The sequence below is a fragment of the Salvelinus sp. IW2-2015 genome, linkage group LG23, assembly GCF_002910315.2.
Source record: "Salvelinus sp. IW2-2015 linkage group LG23, ASM291031v2, whole genome shotgun sequence".
NCBI classification, from domain to species: Eukaryota; Metazoa; Chordata; class Actinopteri; order Salmoniformes; family Salmonidae; genus Salvelinus; species Salvelinus sp. IW2-2015.
Genome location: NC_036863.1, coordinates 40793589 through 40811402, shown reverse-complemented (window position 1 = coordinate 40811402; position 17814 = coordinate 40793589). Strand labels below are relative to the sequence as shown.

The window sequence follows — 17814 nt, the reverse complement described above, 5'->3', positions numbered from 1 at the left end:
ATATTTAATATACCAATTAAAAATACATTTCCCTTGCAATTTAAATGTAACCACCACCCAGAATAGTCTTACATTAAACCGCCCGTGTAGGCTAATTAACTTCTAGGAAAATGTGATACTTGCCCCCACACAAAATAATATAAGTAGTGTAATGTCTCTGACTTTCAGGATAAACAGGTAGGTTTTATCTTACGATCAACTAAAGAGAACCTACAACCTCACCCAAGTTACATTATTAGGCCTACATGATTGGGATATGCGCAGGGAAACGATAACATCCTTTATTTTACCCCAGAAGAGCAAATTACACATCTAGGCCTACAAAGTTTTCAATGAATAAACATGTGTTCAATTAATTTAAAAGGTTTGTTCAATGAATGACGATGTCTATTGTTTCCGATTAAATTGACCTAAGGACTAAATGCCTTCTGAAGTGGAGGGATCGATTTGGTATAAGAAGCAACGCCAGCTTGTGGTTCTCTTCAGACATGTATCGAGAAGGTATTAGCGGGTTTGAGAAATCTTAAACTGCAATATCTACAAATAAACAGTGCGAGGCGCACGCCTCTTGCAGTTCACCCAGTAACTGAGCGTGCTGACATCACAGGACAAGCGTGCGGCGTTGAACTTGTAGGCTACGTGCATCCCTCTCCATGCCACGACTCGCTGTTTCTTTCCATCTTGTGAAGCGGCGAATCCCGTGAGGTAGCACCACTGTATAGCGTTGACAGTAGGACTACAAGGAGTTATTCACCTTTTAATTTGTCGTGTCTGTCTGCTACGAGACTACGCCGAAGCTGTTCAGGCGCTCTGCCTGCAGACTAAGCGGGGTAAGATATGCCTGTCCTTGTTGCACGTTAATAGGTCTGTGACGATGGGAAGAGGACGACGGGTTTATTTACATGTCATTGGGTTCATTACTGCAAACCTCTCACTTAATCGGTGCCCCCCGGTTTGCAAGCGATTTCCCTCAGCAGTGGACATTTGGCAGCCTTAACATGATGGACGAGGTTTCCGATAATATCGAAAGTGTTGCCAATCAAGCCATGTTGACAACCGGCACTGCAGTGAATCGACAGCAGCGTATAAGACATGTCTGCAGAAGCCTATGGAGACTGACAACTTATATAGCGCCCTCGGGTTTGAGTCATACATTCTTAGAAAAAAAGGTGATATCTAGCACCTAAAATGGTTCTTCGGCTGTACCCAAAGGAGAACCCTTTGTGGTGAATTCTTTTGAATTCAATCACTTTTTGATAGCACCCCTTTTGATTTGAACAAACCCTTCCATACATTGTAGAAGGGCTCAGAAAGTTACCTGAATGCCAAAACATTCAAGAGACAAAGGTGCTCAAAGTTGACATGTTTTGCATACCCCACCATACCATCCCATCCCACTGGGCACAGACGTCAATTCAACGTCATTTCATTGAAATGACGCGTAAACAACGTTGATCCCCAACTTGAGTGTGCCCAGTGGGAAGAGGCATCCATGTCTTCATCACTGGAAAAAATTAAAGAGTTGAGATGTATATAATTTAAAAGCTTACAAACAGGGTTGTCAAACTTTTTTTTATAATTTCGAGGAAAAAAGTTGAATAGAAAATGTGACATTTTATTTGACCTTTTACGTCAATTTGACCCATCTAAGAACTCGTAAATATTCGCCTATGTTGTAGCTTAGAGCCTATTTTACACAATTCTGAGGTTTTTGTGTTGTGCCCGCCACCGTTTAAGGGTGGGTGTCATGTTTTGGCTGATAAATGTATTAAAATGGGAATAACATTGAACTGTCAACTTACAAATGGTACCACGAAGATGGTTGACGGTCCACACATCAGAGAATGTTGACTTGAATGTGAATATCTGTTTTAAATTATACCGCCAGTCCTCCATGGGAAATCTATTCAAATCATAGAAATATAGATAATAAATGGTCATGTCTATTCTATGTTGACATTCAACGTGGGTGGACCAGCGGCCAATATTTATGGTAGTAATTAGATGTAAACATTTCAACACAATTGACATTTCGATAGTGTAACCTAGAAGCTAAATTGCAGTGGTCTGAAGAGAGAGAATTCATAGAATGGACCTATTTCTATGATTTGAAATGTATTCAAGAGCATGTCGAGTCCCAACAGATGGCGGGAACAACACAAAAACCTCAGAGGATGTAGAGTAGGATCTAAGCTAAAACGAATGTGAATATGAAAAACATCTGCGTTTACGCGTTTTTAGATAATCTACGTTAAAAAGGTTAAAAATGTACGAATAAAAAATAAATCTAGAAATGATTACATATTTTGACAGCACTGTTTGTAAGCTTTTAAATGATATTAAAACTCAACTGTTTATCTTTTCCAGCGATGAAGATATGGATGTCTCATGGTATGGTGCATGAGATATGCAAAATGGGTCAACTTTGAGCACCTTTATCTCCTGAATGTCATGACATTAAGGTCTACAAAGTCACATTCAAACCACTTCTTCGATGGGCAAACATGTATGGAAAGTTGTGTTTAAATCAAAAGGGATGGTACCAAAAAGTGCTTCAATTCAAATGGATTTACCATTTGAAGAACCCTTTTTGGTTCCAAGTAGGACCCTTTCCACAGAGGGCTCTACATGGAACCCAAAATGGTTCTACATGGAACCAAAAAGGGTTCTCATATGGGGACGTCCGAATAACCGTTTTGGAACCCTTTCTTCTAAGAGTGTAGCATAGGTTACCTCTACAACAAACAGGCTATTTTACCTTGAGAAATGACAATGTTGTCACATGGATTCACAGCCCTGTAGCCTAGTCAGTGTTTTCTGCATCATCCTTTGGCAATCCTTTTACTGACATGACACCTTTTTGAAGTGTTTTATGAGATTGCTGGACATGTTCTAGAGCCCTCAAACTCAACTCTGGACCTTGAAGCCAGTTCAACTGCTTTTTCCCCCATTGTTCACCTCCTAATCAGGGACTGGTTTAGACCTGGTTCACCACGTGGGTGCAATTCACTATCAGGTAGAACAGAAAACCAGCAGGCTCCGGACCTCGTAGGGTAAGAGTTGAGTACCCCTTGTTCTAGAGTATTCAAACTTTGCTTTTGATCGTGTGGGTTTTGGAATAAGCATCCTGGGCCAAATGAGCCAAAAGATCAAAGAATGTGTATGAACTGATCATTACCTTCTATAATATTGACAAATGATCCAAAACGAACACACAAAATTAAACGTACATATACCAGCATATGAAAATGCAAATGTGACTCCAGGGAAGGTGGGACAAACTTTTCAAACTGCATTTTAGAGATACTCTACTTCATGAAACATGCATGTATATCGCCTTCAGACTAAATTAGTATAATATTTGCTACTGAGTGAGAGAATGCAGAACATTCCTCGATTTTCAGAGGTGGATCTGTTTTCTGTGTTTTTCTGCTTCTTTCACCCTTGTGCCCATGAAGATAAGTCCTCCTGTTGTGGGGATGGTCAAACGTGTGAATCCAAATAATAACATATCAAGGGACCATTGAACCAATGTTCTTGTCCATCACAGTTCAAAATCTTTGGACTCATGAAGAAGACAAGTTCAGAAAAATAATTTTGCCCATGAGAACATTCTTATGACAAGTGGAAGCAGAACACCAACCTAATATTTAAAGAAGTGTGTGTGTGTGTGTGTGTGTGTGTGAGAGAGAGAGAGAAAAAGCTGCCATGCCAAAGGAGGATGCACAAAATACAAACTTAGGGGAAAATAAATAACACCTGAATGTTCTTAAACTCTTGTTGTCTCAGTACAAAATCAGCTACACATTTTCATCTTACCTGAGCACAATATAGTCTGATGTGTGCATCCCAAACGAGGCAGTGGGATAACTTAGTAGAAGGATAAGAATCATATACAATAAATACAAAAATGCTGTGACCAAATTCTCACAGGCCTCTGCACTGATGGACGAGGGAGAGAGAAGCTAGACACGATCATATATCCATGGAATTATATTGTTGTTAAATAACTTGCCTATAGGTAGGACGAACGTGTTCTGGGTGCTATTAAGTTGCAAATGAGACTGAAGCAATACAACAGTGTTTTTCAGCAACATCATGACCGTTTCCTTTTCGATATAAGTTTCCCTTCGGTCCACTTCTTAAAACATTGAACGTATACAATATCACCTTTCACTTAAACCTTTGAGTCTTGTTGACACATTTGTAAACAATTTGTAGCCTATGATAACGTTTTTAAACTTGGTGTCTCAGATAGGCCTATCAATTTTTTTCAACAAATGTCCCGTAATATACTATTACTTTCCTCGAGAAACTGTGACAATGTTCATTTAATAGGGCTATTTTCCACTTTCACAAATAAATGAATAGGTACACAAAATCTGTCCAGCAATGTGGAAAAAAATAACCAATGTATTTGGGCTGCATGAAGCCAAATGAAAAACACTTTAAAGCAAAGTCTATTCAGGAATAATACTATTTTCACTGTGATGACACAAGACCAGCTAAGCCACTGCAATCATTTTTGTTAACTAAACAATTACAAATAGGCTACATTAAGGTGCATCTACCGCTCGTGTCAACGTCACTTTTCAAATGAAAATATTTGTCTCGTTGACAATAGGCCTACAGTGCTCAGACACCCAGGTTTCAGTTTTCAAAGGAATTGTGTCAGAGTAGGCTACAGGCCTATAGTTCCCACTGGCATTCAGGTATATATTGCCAAAATGATCATTTCCAGAACGATCAATGTATATCATTCGATGGCCTGCATGTGGGCTAGACTAGAAAATGGAAGTATTGAATCTGTTTATTTATTGATAGATTTTCGGTAGTTCCATAGGCCTGAAAGAGTGAATAAAGCCAGCGCACGAGACACCGTATTTGCAATTTCCTCCTTCCTCGGGTGAACATCAACATCCTGCATATCAAACGAAGATGTGTGTCATAGATTAACGTATTAAATTACATCTGAATAAGAAGGAACTTAACAATCAAATTAGCATCTTATCATCGACCTATTAGATCAATTTAATTCCTTCCAATTGTTTTTGTCCCATAATAGTTACACTTATTTGTATGCGTGTTCTTCTATTCCAATACACATTTATTTGATCGCAACGTTAATCGCTAATACTTTAGCATTTTTGGGGGGGACAAATACACAGTTTAACACTTCCCTTACACGCTGACAATGGCAATAGCTATTTTTCACCAATGATGCAGCCATTTAAAAAGGAATGTACATTTGTTGAAGTTTAAAGACAATAGAGAATAACATTATTCAGCAAACATAATTATGTAGGATTAAACATTTGTATTCGATTACACACGACATATTGTTACTTTTGTTCAATAAAGCATGCTATTTTACATAGGCTAACGATGGACTAGATATAATTGCACCTTTTTTAATTCCCCAAAGTTAGAAGACAATTAACCTGTAAATAGATGCGTTATTTAGATAACATCCGAAAAACACAATTCTGAAGGCTGTTCATTTGGACGGATGGATTTAATTTTACGACTAGGATAATAATAAGCTAATTAATAGGCTATAGGCCTACACATCTAGTTTTTGGCTACCAGTTTAACCACTTCCATTTAAAAAATAAAATAATAATGTTGTAATGTCAATTATCATATTTAAATATGTAAATTTGACATGTTAAGTTGAATTAAAATATAAACAAAATGAACGAAGTGATTTGTGCAGTTTGGAGCTCGTGAGATCACTAGGCCTACTATTTTCGTATTCAACCAAGAGAATTGGCTTTAATTTACAAAATAATCATCAGATCAATGTAGACCTAGGCCTATAGACCTGAGAATCGATTATGTATCACAAAAGTGCACAATCATGACATGTAGCCCATATTCTAGTAGGCCTAACAAATACTCTATTTGGTAGACCTACTCTCTATTTGGTAGGCCTAACAAAACGAATGGTAACGGTTCTCTAAGTAGACTACATAGACAGGAGTATGAAAGAAAGACGCACCATGACTGCGTGTCTGTCTAGGCTTAAATTGAATCATATCATCCCAAGGTCGAAACAGGAAAGGTTGTTTAGGACAACTGTACATACAAACGAAAATAAATAAGCCAAACCGAGACACTTAAATCAACAGACCGTTTTATTAAACCTAGCAGCCGTAGGATTTGTGGTCTTTTTTTTAGGCCATTAGCGACCTGTGCCTGTGCAGACAACGTTCTTGTATTTTGTTTCCAAATAGGGGTTTCTCTCACAATACTTGTAATAGAGAAGCGGCACAGGTTTCCGAATCAAGGCTTTCAGATGGTAACAGTGAAGGTCAATTAGTAGGCCAACATTGGATAGACTAACAAGGCGTGAAATATAATTGGTGTGAAACCCAATAGCTAAGTATAATAGACGGTGCAGGGTATTTGCACGCCGCACGGGCAACCCTATCGCTTGTAGCCCAATGTAAAATGTTGCCTTGAACGTGAGCCTCTGGACTGGATTGAAGCCACCATAAACTGTTAGCATTCTATGTATGGCTTGTGGGAAACAGAGTTCTTAGTTTTTATTTCACCCCTTTTTCCCACTGCTTTGACCCCATCTTTTCCCATTTCCCATTGCATCATAAAAACATAGCTAGGCATACACACAACACATTCACAAACATAACAGTGCCGTAACCTAGTAATAACCCGTTATTGAGGAATAATAGGGCTACGTGTTTTCCATTAGCAAAGGTAAGCCATTTTTTACGCATACGGTTTTACGCGTTAATGTTTTACGCAGACGATTCAAGTAAAATACGAAGTTTTACTGCACTTCTGGATTGCACTTCATCCAATTTGATAGTCAACATAATAACTTCTATTTCAGTTTTGAAGTAGGAAGCTTGCATCACAAAGAATAGCCTGAGCATTTAAACGGTGATGAAAATAGGCTATTCCTGTATTAATGCGTCACGATTGTATTTAGGCCTAAAGGATAATATAGAATTTCCACTTTGAGGCCGTCTCGATAGATATTCTTCTTGTATTTCCCTCTGTGTAGATCTCGCGAGAGTGGTGGCGTGGCTGGCTGACTGTGGGGTTGCAGTAGACAGAGGGAGAAGGCAGGCAGGCAGCATCATGGCGGACAGAGACAGTGGAAGTGAGCAGGGAGGAGCAGCCACGGGCCCGGGCGTCGGTTCCATGCACCCAGTGACAGGAGGGGCGGGCTCGGCTTCCGGGCTGCAGCACGAGACGCAAGAGCTGGCGTCGAAACGGGTTGACATTCAAAACAAACGTTTCTACCTGGACGTGAAGCAGAACGCAAAAGGCCGCTTCTTGAAGATAGCCGAAGTCGGGGCCGGGGGAAATAAGAGCCGCCTCACTCTCTCCATGTCAGTGGCAGTAGAGTTCCGTGACTACTTAGGGGACTTCATCGAACATTATGCCCAATTAGGTCCGAGCAATCCGGACATCGCACAGGATGAGCCGAGGCGAGCACTTAAAAGCGAATTCTTGGTTCGGGAGAATCGGAAGTACTACATGGATCTGAAAGAGAACCAGAGAGGCCGGTTTCTGAGGATTCGACAGACCGTGAACCGGGGGCCCGGTTTGGGATCCACGCAAGGCCAAACGATTGCTCTTCCTGCCCAGGGACTTATTGAGTTTCGTGACGCTTTGGCTAAACTCATTGACGACTACGGAGTAGATGACGAACCTGCGGAGTTGCCCGAAGGGACCTCCTTGACAGTGGACAACAAACGCTTTTTCTTCGACGTGGGCTCCAATAAGTACGGAGTGTTCATGAGGGTAAGCGAGGTGAAGCCAACATACCGCAACTCTATCACCGTGCCCTACAAAGTGTGGTCCAAATTTGGGAATACGTTCTGTAAATACGCGGAGGAGATGAAGAAGATCCAGGAGAAACAGCGGGAGAAAAGGGCATGTGAGATGCAGCAGCAAGAGGAGATGCATGCTGATGATGCGGACGAGGATTGATATAGCGCAAAAACATGCAAAAAAAAATAAAAAAGAAAGTAATCAAAATAACAAAAAGAGAAATTATAATAAACTTTACTGTAAAAAGAAAGAGATCTAAAGATTTAACTGTAATTGTTTAACTCCAAGGGAGCACCACCCACAAAAAAGAAACCTACACAAACTGACAGTTATGACATGTTGTCACCCATCGCTGGATGTTACCCACTTACCCACCATTAATACAGTAAGCGGCTGCTAAACAAAGTAATAACATTATATATGAACCGTGTTTCCTACTTGATGACAGATGATAAAGAACTGCGTGTTTATTTCCCTTATTAACCAATAACTTTTGTACACGTTAAAGCTATTATAAAAAAGTGTTTGCAATTTTCAAATGGAATTATTGCCGAGTTATAGAAAGTCCTTTTCTTGTGAGCTAATGACTTCAGCACAAATCAGATATTTTAGTTTATTTTTTATTTTTAACCAAAATGTAAAACCCTTTTAACCTTTTAAAGGGGTGTCATTGTGTACTTGCCACCCTATTTACCTTTACCTGTGAGTAGAGATGTGTTTACACAAATCATACATGTATGAGGGCTAGGCCTGCATAGGAATTTTGTTTAGATGTCATGCAGTCTGAAAAAGGTACAGAGGCAATGTCATGCAAGGGGAAAGTGGTCACTCTTTTGTGCAAAGCATTGCATCAAACTCGGAACACATTGAACCGGTCAATGGAACTCGACATGAATACCTTCAAAAGGATTATTACTGTTGTAACTTCAATTTGAAATTGAAATTGTCGTCATGCGGATTGGTATACTATAGACTACCTTTGTGTCTCGTTGTCATGCGATGTGTTTAAAAAAAAAAAAAAGAAAAAAAAAAAGGTACTCGTCTTAGATTAAGTGCAGTGACAACACGCAGCAAATGACATGACAAGTGCTCGAGAACAGCACATTTGTAATATAGAGCACTCAACCCTGCTAGCACCACCGAATTGGCTTCGTGGTCTATTGAGTGCTAAGAAGAAAAAGTAAAGCATGGTTTTGTGAATCTGAAATGTACGTCAATGTCAGCACTTATGGAACAGAGGTTTTCTGTTTGGGGAACTTGACTCACAAAAAGGAACAGAAAATATCAGTCAACCAATAGGATGCCAAGGTGCCAATGAGTGTTATTGCTGCATGTTTACCTGTACAACGCCGAATGTTGGTTTTCCAACATTGTGGCTCAAGGACCTCTCTCCAAGCTGGTTTTCATCCCTGCCAATGCTCAACTCTTTAGCTTGAATGCTGGTATGACTCTGGATATCTCATCGAGTTTCATAAACCGTGTCAGTTGTTTCCAAAGAAACGGACAATAATCAGACCATGACAAATTTGCCGTAGTATTCAGTGAAAAGATCACCTGGCAGATTGAATGGAGTGAAAAGCAGCAGGCCTAACTGTCCTTGAGCCCCCCTGGTTGGAGCTACTGGTATTAATGATACCCAAATGGGTGCGTCCTCTTCGGCATATAAACAACCCGGTGCCTTACACACTCCGCATGCTTACATGCTGGCCTGGTGCTTTGGATCACGACCTGGTTCCCCCCTTTCTGCGACCTTCCTTCCCCAACCTCTCCCGTCCCCAAGCCGTCCAGGTATCGGCCTACATGTAAGCATGGAAGGGGGTGGTCACCTAGAAGACGATGCGGAGAAACCTGCTCTTCACAGGCCCAAGCCCGGTGAGGTGGACCGGAAAGCAGTGGCTGATTGGAAACATCACCGTGGACTGGATTCAGGACGCTTGTTGGAGCCCCYCCTTTTTGATATTTTCTGTGTGTAGTTCTACGACTTGGGCAGTAATGTGTCATTTGTAAGTTGCTAAAGACCTCAATTACAGGGGAGTAGTAAGCATGTCTTATTTTGTTTTAGTTTTTAGTTTGAACTTTTCAATGTTATTCCACATTATTTGTAATTTTGAATGTTTTTTTTGTTGCTCACAGAGGATATTTTATTTTTTATTTTCAGTGCAACATTTCATTACTGTGTGCAATATCCTATGTGCCAATGGTGGCAATATATGTATATCAATTAAATATATGATTAATATTTGAAAGCATGTGGCTGAATTCCATGTTTATTTCTCTTCAAGGTTTTATTTGCCTTTATCTGCACTTAAAGGTCTGGGAGGAGAAATCTATCTATCAAAGCAAAGTGTAACTCTGCCTGATGAGGGGCACAACCAACGCCATAACGTTCACACTAACTAACATGCTAAGGATGAGGAATAGTGTTGTCTGTCTCGTGGGCCTCTATCATCTCTCCCTCTGGCTTGGGAAGAGTGAAGTGATGGGGTAGGCTGATTGTAGGGGCTGAGTTTGGGTGAAAAGAGGAAGTAGCATGCAGCAATGTTTCCTGATTTGCTTTAAAATTGGTGCTTTGGTACCAGTACGATACTTATGAAGGTGTGTGGTTAACTCCTGTCTTCAGTGGTTGTGTATAGCACATTGCTTCCCTAACTGGATGGAATATCTGACCAATAATTTGTTAGAAATTATATATTTTTTCTCTCTCTTACGTTGCTTCCCTTTTCAAAGACGATTATGGGTTAACTCATTCGGTGGTGATGCATCGAATATCATTTATGTACATTTTACAAATTTGAATACAGTTTTAATAAATTTTAATTGACCCACATCTGACAAATGTATCTTCAATATGTATGTGCTTTTTCTCATGAGGTTCTCTCCTGTAAGAGATGGCAATGTAGGATTGCCAAACTGGGCAGGGTTTTTCTACTCGCTGTCTATTTGGGTTATGGACATTGGTAACCTCCAGAAAAACTGCAGCTCTTCCATCAGATAATACTGTATCATGTGGCCTATTTCATGTTTGTGATTGATTTACTTACGATGTAAAAATTGGTTATACGGTCGGCAGTGCTTTTTTTGATATGCATTTTGTGTTTGATCCTAGAAGGATTCTGTCTTTTTTTTTGTTTTGCCTAACAAGGGCTTAGACACACACACTCACAGCTCAACGTTCTACCACCTTGTGTAGCAGCTCATTGGGTCTTATGTTTCCATGTCATGAGCTCACAATGGACTTGTGGACACTGTAACCACCCGATTAGACTGCAAATACTGTATGTCAAAGTCCTAACAATCTGCATACAACTCAAATGTGTGTGCGGACCTCCCATTGACATCAATGTGCGATTTGAAGTGCGAAGGGTGCATAAATCTATAAATGTTTGAAGATATTTGTCACTGCTGGACTACTAGAGCAACCACCACCTGCACTGCCAGTGGAGAGACTAAAATATTCTACTGATTTCATATTTTTAGAGTTGTGAGAAGCTTCAGGTCTAGCAATGATTATGTATTATAAAACACTACTTCTAAAGAAAGGGCATCACAAGGTTATGATTACTCTTTTACAATCCCCAGTGTTAAAGACTGTTTGTTCAAGATCTTCACTACTTGCGTAGGTTCGCATTTGACGCAGGCTACCCATGGACATCCGAGCTTGAAGGTCAAGCACATTCCTTTCTGGCCGGTGTTCGAACAGAAGGAGACCTGCTATTTGAGATGCAAAGGCAATGTAAACATTGAAATGTAATGCTAAGAAATGTACGGGTCACAGGAGGTTGGTGGCACCTTAATTGGGGAGGATGGGCTCGTGGTAATGGCTGGAGTGAAATTAATGGAATGGTAGCAAATACGCCAACACACAGTTTCCATGAGTTTGATGGCATTCGCTCCGTTCCAGGCATTATTATGAGTTGTCCTCCCCTCAGCAGCTTCCACTGGTACAGGTATGCATTTACATTGCCTGCCCAGTATGTTTAGCCAAATTCATTGTTTATAGACCCAAAATGGTCACATGGCCTACTTTTAGGAGGGCAAACTCAGCACTGCTACAGTGGCAATATATATGATTCTTACGATGACAAATTCATTCAAGTCTACTGCAGTATACTACAGAGTGATATATGTTGTGTGTTGTGCTGGCACTAGTCAGCTTGTGCTTTTGGCCAGCATGTGTCTCTATCTAACCAATCCACAATCTTCATAGTGACATGGGTGTCTCGTGTCTGGTGACTCACTCTTTTGAACCAATTGGTATCAGAAGTGCAAGGAGGCCATTGAAGTGTCCCATCGGGACAGCACGATGGACTTGTGGAGACATGCTCAGTACAGCACTGACCTCGACAAGACAAGAGGCCTGAGCCTCTTGGTTTAATGTTTAAGCTGTCGGACTGACAGCCTCAGGGCCATGCCCGGGTGCAACTCCCAATCTGGCTACCTCCTACAATATTTCCTACAATATCATAAGGACAAAGGGAAATTGTAGATGAATTGCAAAGCCTTGCCCTCATCATAACTCAATTTCAACTGCATCAAAATAGTCATTCCACTTCCCTTTTTGCTGGGTGAGGGAAATGAACCAATGCTGCCCAAACGCTCAGTCTTAATGCAAATATGCCTCGCTTGAGATACGGTTTTGGAAACAATTGGAATTTAACTTTCATATGAGCGGGAAATAATGGTGAATGAAATGGTCCAATCGAAATGCAATCGCAAGGTGAGAGGATGTGGAGTAACAAATGATATGTATTAACCCTAGATGCCTGACAGGGGGCGCTGTTTATAAGCCACCATGCAGCGCAGCCATTTTGGTAGCTATAGAATAGTGTTAATTTTGGCACTGTTTTTTTTTAGATTTTGTCTTAGTCATTATGACTAACATATCATTCATTCTTAGTCACATTTGTCATTTGAATAATGATTTAGTCTAGTTAAAATGACAAACAGTGGGTCATTTGCATCAACTAAATGCCCTTTCATTTTATTCACATTACATTTGTATTCCCTCATTAACCTATAGTAAACATAAATCACTGACTTCCATGTGCACAAACATACATAACCTTATCTTACCAACATATTAACTATAATTCCTATAATAACATATCCTATTCTCTTCCCAACAGCAGAAATATGACAAACACTAGCTATGTTTCCATCCAATTGGCAACAGATTTTCATGCAAAATATTCTAAAATGTGCATAAATCAAATATCAGCATTTTCCTACCAGAGATGTGTTTCCATCAAATTGACTTGTTGAGGGTAAGTCTGTGCGTGATGACGATGTGCACATAAAAATAACTTTTGCAGTTGAATTCCCATGTATTGAATACAAAATACAAGGGTTTCCATCGGATGCTCAACTCTACTGGTGGTTTGGTCAACAACAAMAAATTGCGTTATATAGCAAATGGGTCCACTCTGGTATTGGTACGTGCGTTTTAGCCAACAGCKCCAGATACAGTGTGGTAATAGCCTACATGACGAGATGAATATGGACGAAACAGCTAGATTCATTGAATTTGTCAAACGGCAGCCAAGCATCAATCATCATGTCACCAGAATAATACCCTCGACATTTATTGGAAAGGATCATCAAGCTCATCAAGGTGCTTGCACTTTCACCACCTTGTTAAATTCATAACTTATTTCATCTGCCTAATAAACCGCATGCTTTCCCGTGTCGTAGCGGGAGGACCACACAACATGTCATCGCGTGACTCCAAGTTTACTTCGATATGATGGTTATTATATCGATATTTGTGCATAAGTGTTTCCACCTCCATTTGTCGCATAATTAGTTTTACCATCACAAAAAGATCCCACCATGTCTAGCTGTTTTGTTTTGTCGACATTTGGAAAGTTTACTGACACATTTGCTGTTTTCTATCAGGCCTGAAGTGAATAAAAAAATATATGTGCTCGAGATAAGCTCGATGTTCCTTTCCAAATAAATATCGAATGTCTTATTCTGGTGACATGATGATTGATGCTTGACTGCTGTTTGACAAATGCAAATATTATCATGTAGACTATCCTACCCTCACAGCCTACCCGCACTGTAWATGTTGTTGGCTAGAGTGCAGGTGCCAAAACCAGAATGGGYACATTTGCTATTTAACACAACAGTTTTTGTGACAAAACTATCAGTAGAGTTGAAAATGGGATGGAAACACATTGAAGTTTAGATTTTTATTTGGTACATGAAAACTTAAACGAAAAAGTACATTTTGTGTGCACAAAAAAAGTACATTTTGTGTGTATCGCGTCATCACGCACTGCCTTTTATCTGTAACAAATCCGTTTGGTGGAAACACCACTGGTGGGTAAATGCATATATTTTCTTTATGCAGATTTTAGAATATTCACATGAAAACGTTAATGACTGTTTCGCCCAGTGATGTAGTCGAATCTCTATGCCTCGAGTCCGAATCGAGTCCCAAGTCCCCTGTGCTCGAGTCAGAGTCCAAGTCCAATGGTCGAGTAACGAGTCCCTATGGCTGAAGTCCGAGTCCCAGTGCAGGAGTCCTGGTCCAAGTGCTCAAGTGTGAGTCAYATTAACTCAAAATAATGTTATTTACCCAGTCAGAAATAGTGTTGTAGCACGAGGGATTTAATCAATAAATAGTTTGTTTTCCTTTTTCATGCCACCAAATGTTTGCATATAGGCTACTGTTAATGTTAGCGTGGCCACGTTCAGTTGCAAAACGTTCTCGAACGTTGCAGATAGAAATCCATGAATAGAGCCAACATTATTCCTTATTTAAAATGGCAAATGGTATGTTTGTTCTACACAGCACATTTCTATCTGAACGTTCCAAAACGTTGCTTCCTGCTGAACGCGCCCCAGTTGATTAACTATAGCTAGCTAATGAAGTAACATGACTGAACAAGGTGTAGTCTTAACAAACGGACCGCAAGTTAGCCTAGTCTTAGAATGGCCAGCGATATACTTTATGAATGTAAAATGTGGCCCACTAATGCACGATAGAAAGAAAAAACGTATAGCGCCGGTATTGTGGGTCATATCTTTTGAACAGTAATGGCTAACCACTGGGCACAGACATCAGTTCAACATCTAGTTTTGATTGACATTTGGTTGAGTTGTCAACTAACGTGAATTCAACGAGAAATCAACAAAAATGTCACCATGTCATTGGATATAAGTTAAAGGTTGGGTGGAAAAAAAGCCACAATTCCCTTAAACAATTCCCTTAAATTGATGACTTTTGCTAATCCAATCAGTACTCCACGTTGATTCAACGTTCAACGTAAACACATGTATTTTKGGGGTTGAAATGATGTGGAAACAAAGCTGATTCAACAGTTTTTGCCCAGTAGTTTTCTCTGAGGAAAAGAGGGAGAATACTACTTTGGCTACAGAACCTGGCTATGAAAGTGTATCTAACCGACCTGGTCTCAACCTGTATATATATCCGATACACTCCATTTACTATGTTACGTTTCGTATGGTATGTATTAATTTGTGGATATTCATCACCCATTTTGTCTGAYATGTTACGAATCACAACTTGTATAATATATTGAACAAAAACATGCAACGATTTAATTGATTTTACTGAGTAACAATTGATGAGGAAATCAGTCAATTGAAATAAATAAATAAATTAGGCCCTAATCWATGGATTTCACATGACTGGGAATACAGATATGCAAAATGGGACTCCCAATGGGCCTCAAGATCTCGTCACGGTGTATTTGTGCATTCAAATTACCATAGATAAAATGCAATTGTGTTCGTTATCCATAGTTTATGCCTGCCCATACCATAACCCGACGGCCACCATGGGGCATTCTGTTCACAACATTGACATMAGCAAACTGCTCGCCTACACAACGTCATACACATAGTCTGAGGTTGTGAGGCCAGTTGGACGTACTGCCAAATTCTCTAAAACGACTTTGGAGGCAGCTTCTGGTAGAGAAATGAACATTCAATTCTCTGGCAATGGCTCTGGAGGACATTCCTGCAGCACGCTCCCTCTAAACTTGAGACATCTGTGGCATTGTGTTGTGTGACAAAACTGCACATTTTAGAGTGGCCTTTTATTGTCCCCAGCACAAGGTGCACCTGTGTAATGATCATGCTGTTTAATCAGCTTCTTGATATGCCACATCTGTCAGGTGGATGGATTATCTTGGCAAAGGAGAAATGTAAAGGGATGTAAACAAATTTSTGCATAACATTTTAAAGAGCTTTTCGTGCATATGGAACATTTCTGGGATCTTTTATTTCAGCTCATGAAACATGGGACCAACACAATATGTTGCATTAATATTTYTTTCAGTATAATTGTGCTTATCATTGAAAAGTTCTCATTCTCTCCAAAAACTCTTGTCCAGAATGTCATCTAATTTTAGCCAACTGAAATGAAAAATATTTTTCAGTTAGTTAATAGTTTTTTCTGGGTCTCCTTCGTCAATTATAGTCTTGCCAATTGCCACTTTTTCAATAGGTGTTTGACAAATCGTTTTAATGTGGCTGTTTGTGTGTTCACACGTGGCAAGCATTTTGTACATTCACTCTGCCAAAAGAGTACAGAGTTACAGTCACTCGCCCTTCTAGATAACTTAAAATCAGTCTAATCAGATCTTGTGTCTAAGTCTCCTAGGCTAGCTTGTGCTAACCAACCTCTTTTGCCAATTAGCTTCAGCTTGCTGGTGTGCGACTGTAGCAAAATTGGTTTGACGTTGGATCGCATATCCCTGGGGCTATATATAATGTAAATGGGACAATATTTTCAGTTAGTTGTCTAATTAAACGGTTATTAATATTTGTATATGGATTTCTACAGTTTATAGTGGGTTTGAGGTTAAGTCATAAAAATGTGGAGCTATTGACCTTTTAAAATATTGTCCCATGTAGAGTGCATTCGGAAAGTATTCAGACCCCTTCACTTTTCCCACATTTTGTTAGAGCCTTATTTTAAAAATGGATTGAATTGTTTTTCCCCCTCATCAATCTACACACATTTCCCCATAATGACAAAGCAAAAATTAAATATAAAATAACATTTACATAAGTATTCAGACCCTTTACTCAGTGCTTTGTTGAAKCATCTTTGGCAGCGATTACAGCCTTGACTCTTCTTGGGTATGACGCTACAAGCTTGGCACACATGTATTTGGGGAGTTTTYCCCATTCTTCTCTGCAAATACTCTCAAGCTCTGTCAGGTTGGATGGGGAGCGTCGCTGCACAGCTATTTTCAGGTCTCTCCAGAGATGTCAGATCGGGTTCAAGTCCGGGCTCTGGCTGGGCTATTCAAGGACATTGAGACTTGTCCCGAAGCCACTCCTGCGTTGTCTTGGCTGTGCGCTTAGGGTTGTTGTCCTGTTGGAAGGTGAACCTTCGCCCCAGTCTGAGGTCCTGAGAGCTCTGGAGCAGGTTTTCATCAAAGATCTCTCTGTACTTTGCCCCGTTCATCTGCCACTCGATCCTGACTAGTCTCTCAGTCCCTGCCGCTGAAAAGCATTCCCACAGCATGATGCTGCCACCACCATGCATCACCATAGGGATGGTGCCAGGCTTCCTCTAGACGTGACACTTAGAATTCAGGCCAAAGAGTTCAATCTTGGTTTCAACAGACCAGAGAATCTTGTTTCTCATGGTCTGAGAGTCATTTAGGTGTCTTTTGGCAAACATCAAGCGGCCTGTCATGTGCCTTTTACTGAGGAGTGGCTTCCGTCTGGCCACTATCATAAAGGCCTGATTGGTGGAGTGCTGCAGAGATGGTTGTCCTTCTGGAAGGTTCTCCCATCTCCACAGAGGAACTCTAGAGCTCTGTCAGAGTGACCATCGGGTTCTTGGTCACCTCCCTGACCACGGCCCTTCTCCCCCGATTGCTTAGGTTGGCCGGGCAGCCAGCTTTAGGAAGAGTCTTGGTGGTTCCAAACTTCTTCCATTTAAGAATGATGAAGGCCACTGTGTTTTTGAGGACCTTCAATGCTGCAGAAATGTTTTGGTACCCTTCCCCAGATCTGTGC

At 40.3% G+C, this 17814-nt stretch overlaps 1 protein-coding gene across 1 annotated transcript; it reads left to right on the top strand.

Annotated features, from left to right (window-relative positions):
- The first annotated feature begins 666 nt into the window (after positions 1 to 666).
- LOC111950624 (transcriptional activator protein Pur-alpha-like) lies at positions 667 to 8003 on the top strand. Its single transcript, XM_023968364.2, has 2 exons — positions 667 to 830; positions 7031 to 8003. The coding sequence occupies exon 2, from the start codon at positions 7108 to 7110 to the stop codon at positions 7963 to 7965; it is 858 nt and encodes a 285-aa protein (XP_023824132.1). The 5' UTR covers positions 667 to 830; positions 7031 to 7107; the 3' UTR covers positions 7966 to 8003.
- Positions 8004 to 17814: the final 9811 nt, after the last annotated feature.

Bases quoted from the DNA above. Each gene is read 5' to 3' on its own strand.
- LOC111950624 (XM_023968364.2), top strand. From the start codon at position 7,108: ATGGCGGACAGAGACAGTGGAAGTGAGCAGGGAGGAGCAGCCACGGGC.